Source organism: Triticum urartu, chromosome 3A (assembly GCF_056163025.1).
Source record: "Triticum urartu cultivar PI428250 chromosome 3A, HENAU_Tu73, whole genome shotgun sequence".
In the NCBI taxonomy this organism is placed as follows: Eukaryota; Viridiplantae; Streptophyta; class Magnoliopsida; order Poales; family Poaceae; genus Triticum; species Triticum urartu.
The window spans coordinates 19,088,567-19,099,542 of NC_141875.1; the positions used below are offsets into that span (position 1 = coordinate 19,088,567).

At 45.0% G+C, this 10,976-nt stretch overlaps 1 protein-coding gene across 1 annotated transcript; it reads left to right on the forward strand.

The window, feature by feature from the left end:
- The first annotated feature begins 1,330 nt into the window (after nucleotides 1-1,330).
- LOC125547784 (protein ACCELERATED CELL DEATH 6) lies at nucleotides 1,331-4,516 on the forward strand. The gene is made up of 3 exons (XM_048711558.2): nucleotides 1,331-2,195; nucleotides 2,889-3,415; nucleotides 3,688-4,516. Exons 1-3 carry the CDS (start codon nucleotides 1,514-1,516, stop codon nucleotides 4,381-4,383), a joined length of 1,905 nt encoding a protein of 634 aa, XP_048567515.2. The 5' UTR covers nucleotides 1,331-1,513; the 3' UTR covers nucleotides 4,384-4,516.
- The last annotated feature ends 6,460 nt before the right edge of the window (nucleotides 4,517-10,976 follow it).

Consider the following 10,976-nt stretch of genomic DNA (forward strand, 5'->3'; position numbering starts at 1 on the left):
CTAGTTTTGCCAGGTTCTTTTCTTTCTTTTTTCCTTTCTTTGTCTCCTTTTCCTTTGTCACTTCTTTTTTTCCTTTTTTATTGTCCCTTGCATTTGTTCTGTATATATTTTCTGTTCTTTTTTTTAAAGATACATGTTTTATTTTAAATTCTTCCCAGAGTAATGTAACAATTTTTACATGTATGAGAAAAGTTTAATCCACGAACTGTTGCATGAATCTATATATTACATCAATATTTTTTACACATAAGTTTTAATACACTATCGATATTCAATTTCATATGCACAAACATTATTTATCTAGTATGTGAACTTCTTCAATCATAGCGAATACACCTTTTACCTATTTCTGTAATAGGTTTCAATCAAAATTTCCCTGGAAGGAAAAAAACCACGGGCTTAAGGGCCGACTAGTAGGTCGGTGTTTCGCAAAAAAAAAATGACTAGTAGGTCGGTGCACTATTGCTACATATGCAATGCTTATTCCCTGTGGAGTGCTTGACTTGTGCTCTACAGTTGTTTTTAGTTCAACGCGTTTAGGCTAACGGATATGAGAGGCCGGACGCATCCGCAACGTCGAACCGTCCCATACTAACCCAACCCGTCCCCACATATATATACACGACGCGGTCCAACCCTAGACTCCGGTCAACATAGTCTCGAACTCTCCACTCCACTCTTTTCATCCTCCTCTCCCGGTCTTGTCTCCTTCCCCTCCTGTCCCATCGATGTCGAGCTTCGACAGTGCGGCGTCGGCGACGGATCTGGCAATGACGACCCCGTCGGTTGGGAGCCGCTGCAGCCCTCCACATTGTGTTGCGGCGCTCATGGGTGGACAGGGGCGGCTCCTCCTCCGTGCAGTCCCGACAACGCAGTGCGGACGCCGACACCCGTCCCCAGCCCCCTACCTCCCTTCCTCCGGTGCCCCTCTACAACCGCTCCTCTCCGTGCTCCTCCTACCGGCCACCGATGGGCCGCCAACAGAAGTGCAGTTGTTTGTAGTCACAAGCTACAAAAGACGGGGCATCATTTATTTATTTGGAGTGGCTTCTTGCACTTTTTTGTTTTGAAGGTCGTGCTGCTAATGTCGACGCACACAAACTAGCCAAATACTCACTTAGTCTCGGTCCGGGGCGCCATCTCTGGTTAGGCCAACCCCATGATCCGAGTTGTATCCCATCCATTGTGGTCTTTGATGAATAAAATTTGGCTATCCCCTCAAAAAAAAAGCTACAAAAGACGGGGCATCATTTATTTATTTGGAGTGGCCTGTTGCACGAGAGAGCATCGTGTAGCGTGTTATCTTTGACAATGCCGGCCTCTCGAGTACCACCTGTAAACCCCATTCAACAGAAGATATGCTATACTACACATGTCAAATGAATGGTATTCGTATGGTATGGACGGAGAGGATTCCTCTGACCGACTCCTTGTGAAGCATGACCCATTTCCTCCATGAATATAAACCCCCCAAAACCAGAATTAATGTCCAACTTCAACAAAAAGACGACTTATGGAACTCAGACAAGCAGCCGGCGACTTCAAGGATGATGGAAGCTCCTTCATGTGCTCCCGGCTCTACGTCGCGGCGTTCGAGGGCCGCACGCAGGAGGTCGCCGGCCTCCTGGCGGGAAGAAGCGGCGACTCACCGCCGGCAGCGCACCCAAAAGGTATCGTGGTTGATCACCATGGGCGACCATGTACGACCCAGGAGGTCACCGGAGAGGGGAACACGCTCCTGCACATCGCCGCCGGGCAGGGCAACGGAGGGCTCATCGCCGAGGTGTGCTACCACGACAGCTCCCTCATGTCCTCCGTGAACCGGGCGCTGGACACGCCGCTGCACAGCGCCGCGCGGGCCGGACACGCGGACGCCGCGGAGGCCGTCGTCCGGCTGGCCCGGGCGAACGTGGAGGAGGACGCGCTCCGCGGGATCCTCCGCGGCAGGAACGACGCCGGGGACACGGCGCTGCACCTGGCCGCGAGGCACGGCCACCGCGAGGCGGTGGAGAGGCTCATGAAGCTGGCGCCGGAGCTCGCCGCGGAGGTGGACGGCGCCGGCGTGTCGGCTCTGTACCTGGCGGTGATGAGCGGATCGGTGGACGCAGTCAGAGCCATCGCCTCGCACGGCGACGCGTCGGCCGCCGGACCGAGCTCGCAGAATGCCTTGCACGCCGCCGTTCTCCAGAGTTCAGGTTTGTTTTCTTCGCCCTTTTTCAATTGCACCAGAAAAAAAATACATGCTTCATGTCAACATCTGTGGTCAAAATGGAGGAAGGGAACACGTTGTGTTGATCAATGAGCAACTCGTAGTTTCGTACAGTTAGCCTGCTATAGTTTGTGACACCCCCGCAAAAAACAAGGTCAACTTGAATTTAAAATTTGTGGTGCCTTGCAGATCAACTTTATGTTGTTTAAAAAATACAGTATAATTCGGCAAATCGTGCCAATGAAACTGCTCCATTTGTGCACAAGATAACGCAACCCATTTGCCCATCCTAAACGTGTCCAACTTTTCCCATCCTGTGAATTTTCTTTCTTTTTCTTTGCGTTCAGGCAATCCTGAAATCAGAACACCTCCTAAAAATAAAAACAAACCCTTTGAATAATTGAATTTATTGTTATTCCAGTTCCTTGAAGTTTTGAATGGAACTTATTTTTTTAGAAAAGGAGGATGACCCCCGGCCTCTGCATCTGGAAGATGCATGCGCCCATTTTATTGATTATTCTTGAGGACCTTACAAAATAGATCAACAATATGCCTGAATCCACCGTCATCAAATGGAACTTATATATTCCTAAGATCATCTGACATCCCTTTCCCTTTGACAACAGTTCAACAATTCTCTAAGCATAGCAAACGTAACAAACCACCCTTTCATCTGCAGAAATGGTTGACTTGCTCTTGCAATGGAGGCCAGCACTCACCAGCAACCTTGACACAAACAAGAGCAGCCCGCTGCATTTCGCCGCATCGGACGGTGACTGCTCGATCATCGAAGCGCTCTTAGCACATTCACCGCCCAGCACGGCATATCTGCAGGACAGCGATGGCATATCTGCTCTACATACCGCGGCAAGGATGGGCCATGTAGCCGCCGTCCGCCAACTGCTGGAACTATACCCTTCTTGCGCCGACATTCGTGACAACCAGGGCAGAAGCTTTGTGCATGTTGCGGCCATGAAGGGCCGCCCTTCCGTCGTGTCCTATGTTATCAAAAACAGGATGCTGGAACATCTTCTGAATATGCAAGACAAGGAAGGGAACACGCCGTTGCATTTGGCCGTGGCGGCAGGGGAGCACAAGGTCATCTCCAAGCTGTTAGCGTGTAAGAAGGTGCATACCCACATGATGAACAATGCTGGCCGGACACCATCTGATCTCATAGAGGATTCAACTGGTTTCTACTCAATGGTAATTACCCTCTTCATTTCCGATGTTTATGAGATATCTTATCTTGCAAGTACTTTCTCACAATACAAAGGGATGCATCTAGTATAAATAGTTAGTGAGATATGTGGCTCCGTTGACGCAGAGGCCGAGAGAACAATTTATTCTATGACTAAATAGATTCTTATTGTTGTAAAAAAATCAGTAATTTGTTTGCTATAATTCATGGTACTATGAAAACAAGAGACAAATACACATGGAGTTCATATACATAATGCTTATTTATGAATATGCAGATAAAGCTAGTGGTGAAACTGTATATTTCTGGAGCACGGTTCAGGCCAGAGAGGCAAGACCATATAGAGAAATGGAAGGGTCAGGATATCATGAAATGGCGAGAGACGACATCGAAAAATCTCGCAATTGTCTCCACACTCGTGGCGACAATCGCCTTCTCTGCAGCGTTCAACGTGCCTGGATCATACGGATCAGATGGAAAGGCAAATCTTGACGGGGATCGTTTCTACAACGCCTTCTTGGTGTTGGACACCATTGCCGTGACCACATCTGTGGTTGCAACAATACTGCTTATCTATGGGAGAGCTTCGCGAACAAATCGCTCCTGGATAGGCTTCATTGTTTCAATGCATTTTCTTTGGGTGGCGCTGAATAGCATGATGCTAGCCTTCTTCATGGCTATAGCCGCCGTGGTGAGCGACAAGAACCCCATGAAGATCGCATTGTCTCAGCTGATGTATGGAGGGTTGTACATCTTGATGACGCTGCTTGCAAGCTTTGCAACTCCCGGATCGTTTCTAGGTGTTGTGCGGTTTTTGGTTGGCGGTTGTTCTGAACATCTACGGCGTTCCAAAAGACGCATAAGTCGACAGTTCCCCTTTGTTGTATATTATGCCTTTAATGTGATTGTGTTCATCATTGTAAATTCAATAGTACTTGTATTAATCAGTGTCGCTGGCCGTCTGCCTAGGTAGAATGGCTCAGATCATACTGTAGTACTACTAGTTTAAACATGAGTCTTCTTAATTGCTAACATTTGTGTAATTATGATTAAGCATATTTGTGTGTGAGTTAACATTTACTTTTATACAATAGGATTTTCAGAGATCATGGTTACAAACATTGTAGAGTGAACGTTTGAAAAACAAAAATTGCTTTACACAAGTATTTATGGAGATTACTTTTGGGGGGAGGGGGGTCGCTACATCTCTCTTCAGCTATGAGCTTTGTGATGTGTCATGTCATTCACTCTACTTTACTTTCGTGTTTCCTAAACGAAAATCTCCCTTGATTTACCCAAGTGGGGGCACTAGTCCATGCATGTTTGCCCATATTCTTGTAACACCGCACAACTTAAAAGATTAGTGTAAATCTTGTGCGAGACTCATATGTGACCTTACATATTTCGTTATGATCCTACATCCATTGATGTTACCTTATGATTTCCCATGTGCATATTATTCCCTTGCACACAATTAATATTTTCACTGCAAGTCTAATGAATACCGAGGAACAATGGGCATAGCTACGCAAGATGAAGACCATGCTCACTCGACGCGGAGTAGTACACAAGGAGGCGCAATGTGGCATGGCCGTTGGGTGACGATGCCACCACACATTGCTCCTTACTTGACGTAACTAGGGCCGCACCACCCACAACATCACCGCAATGGAAATCTCTTATTCATTGCCAGGTCGGATCCCTACAGCGAAACAAACATGTGAAGGGATTGAAAATGAATATTGGAAAAAACTCAGGGTCGTGCTCGCAGAAGTACAGGGCATTCGGCTAGTTGCACTTCATTAGACTACACATAGTGGAAATAACATAAGTGATAGCATCACACATATCTAGATAAAATAGATGACGTGTCAAGTAATTAATGACAAAAAAGAGTTTGCGGTAACAATGGGCATAGCTGCGCGCAGCTATGAGCTTTGTGATGTGTCATGTCATTCACTCTACTTTACTTTTCTGTTTCCTAAACGAAAATCTCCCTTGCTTTACCCTAGTGGGGGCACTAGTCCATGCATGTTTGCCCATATTCTTGTAACACCGCACAACTGAAAAGATTAGTGTAAATCTTGTGCGAGACTTATATGTGACCTTACATATTTCGTTATGATCCTACATTCATTGATGTTACCTTATGATTCCCATGTGCATATTATTCGCTTGCACATAATTAATATTTTCACTGCAAGTCTAATGAATACCGAGGAATAATGGGCATAGCTGCGCAAGATGAAGACCATGCTCACTCGACGCGGAGTAGTACACAAGGAGGGGCCAGGGCCGTCTCCAGAAATTTGGGGGCCCGGGACAAAAATCAAAAAAGGGCCCTAATTCTTTTAAACCATATAGTTGAAGAACTAATGTAAGTAAAGCATACTCTCCTTAATTATTTAACTTCAAATATGTCTGATTTGGTATAGTATTTAGGAAATATATCAAATACTAGTGGTAAAATAATAAACATGGTGCTAAAGCAGTAAACTTGTAAACTAGCCTCATTTTCTACCAAAAAGCAACATTCTTTTAGTATTTCTTGAAATGAAATCTTTGATCAAATCTTCATAATTAATCTTCTCCAAGATATCATTTTCAAGTGCTATTGTTGCCAATCCATTGAGTCTTTCTTGTGTCATAGTAGAACGCAAGTAGGATTTCGACAACTTGAGTTTAGAAAAGCTCCTTTCCGCGAATGCAACCGTCACATGAATGGTTAGCAAAATTCTGTATGCAATAACAACATTAGGATAGAGTAAGGAGCGCTTCTTCAAAAAATTCAGAATATCAAGTGGGTCCATAGATTTCTGAAGTGAGTCCTGGAGACAAAGTAGCTCCCCACACAATTAAAGTCCATCAATATCTATGTGTTATCCACTCTTAAGTGCATCTTCAAGATTAACACAAGCAGCCAACAAACTCTTATCATCCAATGATCGCAGCCTATCTGAAGTAAACAAGAAACCAAGTATATTTTTTCGTACCCTTCATACTGTTCAAATCTCGTGTTAAGTGAAACTATAGCTTGATCAACAATATGCAGAAAATAATTGACCCTAAATGACTCCTCTGCAGATTGTGAAACAATAAATGGATCATCTGCACCCTCACCAAATTGCCTTTTCCTCTTGATTTTATGCTTGGTGCGGAACTCTGGATTAATATCAATCTCCATTCCAATTTTCTTTGCATCTTCCAATGCTTTTGAAAAGCTAGTTTCTCTACTTGGTGAAGAAGGAAATCAAGCCCTTGATAGACTCAATTGTGACTTCAATAAGCATATCCTTTGACTGCAACTCTTTGCTGATCAAATTAATAGCTGATAATATTTCATACCATATGATTATTGACACTAAGAATTCAAAGCCACAAAGATCATTTTCTGCCAATGATTGAGCTTCACTACTTGTCAATGAATCTTTATCATTTTCAGCCACCTGTAGTAAAGCCTCCCTTATTTCTGGTAGTTGAATCCTTGTAGCCTTAACACTATCAACACGACTCTCCCAACGAGTAGGTGACAATGACTTGACTGTTACTCCTGTTATATTATTTTTGAGAATTAGCCATATTTTAGTAGAATTAGCAAATGTTGTACAGATGTGTTGGATAACGCCAAAAAATCGGATGCTTTACGACAAGACTTTGCCATATCACATAGTGTCAAATTTAGACTATGGCAACCACAAGCTGAATAAAAGGCTCTCCCATTTATTTCCAAAACTTTACTTTTTACCCCTTGATGTCTTCCTTTCATATTTAACCCATTATCATATCCCTGCCCTCTCAGATTACCAATATCAAGGTCAAGACTTTCCAATTCATTTTTAGAACATCAAACAATCCTTGCCTAGTGGTATCATTCACATCCAAAAAACCTAAGAAGTATTCTTCAATGCAAAAAGAACCTTATTGTTTGAGTTTATCCCTCTACATCATGTCATCTTGCTTAAAGCGTTACTCTTTTCTTATGAACTTAATACTCTAGATGCATGCTGGATAGCGGTCGATGTGTGGAGTAATAGTAGTAGATGTAGAATCGTTTCGATCTACTTGACACGGACGTGATGCCTATATTCATGATCATTGTCTTAGATATTCTCGTAACTATGCGCTTTTCTATCAATTGCTCGGCATTAATTTGTTCATCTACCGTAATACATGCTATCTTGAGAGAAGCCACTAGTGAAACATATGGCCCCCGGGTCTCTTTCTTATTATATTGCATCACTTTTATTTACATCGCATCTCGTTACTATTTTGTAATCTTTACTTTCCAATCTATACAACAAAAATACCAAAAATATTTACTTTACTATCTTTATCAGATCTCACTTTTGCGAGTGACCATGAAGGGATTAACAACCCCTTTATCGCATTGGTTGTAAGGTTCTTGATTGTTTATGCAGGTACTAGGTGACTTGTGTGTTTTCTCCTACTGGATTGATACATTGGTTCTCAAAACCGAGGGAAATACTTACGCTACTTTGCTGCATCACCCTTTTCTCTTCAGGGGAAAACCAACTCATGCTCAAGAGGTAGCAGAATACAGGTGCACCCGCTCTACAAATTTTATCCTGGACCCTTAGACAGTAAATATATTGATTTATGACCTATAGTAGAAAAATAACAAATAAATTAGACATTTTTTATGTGTATAAGTATGACCATCGGGCTGACCTCGCTCTCCACCCATATCTCATCTTCTAAAAGACATTCCAAATCTCGACGTGTCAAGGTTGTGTCATGGATATTCACCAACTTGGTTTTGCTAGGGAAGGACATGATGTATTCCTTCATTTAAGTAAAATTAATAGCACAGGCAGTTTCTTTTATCTCATCAGATCCATCTGAAACAACATAGACATAAGTAAAGCTTAATTGAATAAAAACTATGTAGTGGTTGTTTGTATAGCGCATGTAGAAGCTGATTCGGTGGTTGCTAATACGTGAATGCAAGGAGCTCACCTCAGCGGGTGCGATGGGCATGGCAAGCGGAGCGCGAAGGCAACAATGGCCAAGGCGCAGCATCACCGGGAGGACAGCCTTGAGGTGCTTTCCACCGGTGAGCCCGTCCCGGCTACCGTCGTTCCGCCAGTGTCTATAGCTTCTCTTCCACGACTGATGAACGTGCCCACAAAGGATCGGCCAGAGAGAGAAGAAAGAGATATATGCAGGGCCGTCAATGGGGTAGCACGAGCAACCTAGAGATTTCTTTCCTTCTATTCCACTGAACTCGGGAATTTCTTACTACATGTGACGTGCGGCCTTAACCTCCCTGCAATCTCCGTGTTGGAAATATGCCCTATAGGCAATAATAAAATGGTTATTATTATATTTCTTTGTTCATGATAATTGTCTATTGTTCATGCTATAATTGTGTTATCCGGAAATCGTAATACATGTGTGAATACATAGACCACAACACGTCCCTAGTGAGCCTCTAGTTGACTAGCTCGTTGATCAAAAGATAGTCATGGTTTTCTGACTATGGACATTGGATGTCATTGATAACGGGATCACATCATTAGGAGAATGATGTGATGGACAAGACCCAATCCTAAGCATAGCTCAAAGATCGTGTAGTTCGTTTGCTGTAGCTTTTATGAATGTCAAGTATCATGATTGTGCAACTCCCGGATACCGTAGGAGTGCCTTGGGTGTGCCAAACGTCACAACGTAACTGGGTGACTATAAAGGTACATTACAGGTATCTCCGAAAGTGTCTGTTGGGTTGGCACGAATCGAGACTGGGATTTGTCACTCCGTATGGCGGAGAGGTATCTCTGGGCCCACTCGGTAATGCATCATCATAATGAGCTCAATGTGATCAAGTGGTTGATCACGGGATCATGCATAACGGTACGAGTAAAGTGACTTGCCGGTAACGAGACTGAACAAGGTATTGGGATACCGACGATCGAGTCTCGGGCCAGTAACGTACCGATTGACAAAGGGAATTGTATACGGATTGATTGAATCCTCGACATCGTGGTTCATCCGATGAGATTATTGTGGAGCATGTGGGAGCCAACATGGGTATCCAGATCCCACTGTTGGTTATTGACCGGAGAGTCGTCTCGGTCATGTCTGCATGTCTCCCGAACCCGTAGGGTCTACACACTAAAGGTTCAGTGACGCTAGGGTTGTTAGGAAGACTTGTATGTGATTACCGAATGTTGTTCGGAGTCCCGGATGAGATCCCGAACGTCACGAGGAGTTCCGGAATGGTCCGGAGGTAAAGATTTATATATGGGAAGTTGTCATACGGTCGCCGGAAAGGTTCGGGGGCATATCGGTATTGTACCGGGGCCACCGGAGGGGTTCCGGGGGTCCACCGGGAGGGGCCACCTCTTCCGGAGGGCCTTATGGGCTGTATGGAGAAGGGAACCAGCCCAAGTGGGCTGGGGCGCCACACCCCCCTAGGGCCCATGCTCCTAGGGTTGGGGGAAAACCCTAAGGGGGCGCCCCCTTGCTTGGGGGGCAAGCCCCCCTCCCCTTGGCCGCCGCCCCCCCTCTAGATCTCATCTAGAGGGGGCCGGCCCCCTTCCCCCTTCCCCTATAAATAGAGGGGTGAGGGGAGGGCTGCATACAACATCCAAGGCGCAGCCCCTCCCCTCCCCAACACCTCTCCTCCTCCGTAAGAGCTTGGCGAAGCCCTGCCGGAGTACTGCAGCTTCACCACCACCACGCCGTCGTGCTGCTGTTGGAGCCCTCTTCCTCAACCTCTCCCTCCTCCTTGCTGGATCAAGGCGCGGGAGACGTCCTCGCTCCGTACGTGTGTTGAACGCGGAGGTGCCGTCCGTTCGGCGCTAGGATCTTCGGTGATTTGGATCACGACGAGTACGACTCCATCAACCCCGTTCTCTTGAACGCTTCCGCTCGTGATCTACAAGGGTATGTAGATGCACTCCTCTCTCCCTCGTTGCTAGATGACTCCATAGATTGATCTTGGTGATGCGTAGAAAATTTTAAAATTCTGCTACGTTCCCCAAAAGTGGCATCATGAGCTAGGTCTATGCGTAGTTACTATGCACGAGTAGAACACAAAGCAGTTGTGGGCGTCGATATTGTCTGCTTGCCGTTACTAGTCATACCTTGATTCGGCGGCATCGTGGGATGAAGCGGACCGGACCAACCTTACACGTACGCTTACGTGAGACCGGTTCCACCGACTGACATGCACTAGTTGCATAAGGTGGCTGGCGGGTGTCTGTCTCTCCCACTTTAGTCAGATCGGATTCGATGAACAGGGTCCTTATGAAGGGTAAATAGAAATTGGCAATTCACGTTGTGGTTTTGGCGTAGGTAAGAAACGTTCTTGCTAGAAACCTATAGCAGCCACGTTAAAACTTGCAACAACAATTAGAGGACGTCTAACTTGTTTTTGCAGCAAGTGTTTTGTGATGTGATATGGCCAAAGGATGTGATGAATGATATATGTGATGTATGAGATGATCATGTTCTTGTAATAGGAATCACGACTTGCATGTCAATGAGTATGACAACCGGCAGGAGCCATAGGAGTTGTCTTTATTTATTTATGACCTGTGTGTC

Bases quoted from the DNA above. Each gene is read 5' to 3' on its own strand.
- LOC125547784 (XM_048711558.2), top strand. From the start codon at position 1,514: ATGGAACTCAGACAAGCAGCCGGCGACTTCAAGGATGATGGAAGCTCC. The intron at 2,196-2,888 runs GTTTGTTTTCTT...TTTCATCTGCAG, and splicing joins CGCCGTTCTCCAGAGTTCAG to AAATGGTTGACTTGCTCTTG. The intron at 3,416-3,687 runs GTAATTACCCTC...ATGAATATGCAG, and splicing joins CAACTGGTTTCTACTCAATG to ATAAAGCTAGTGGTGAAACT.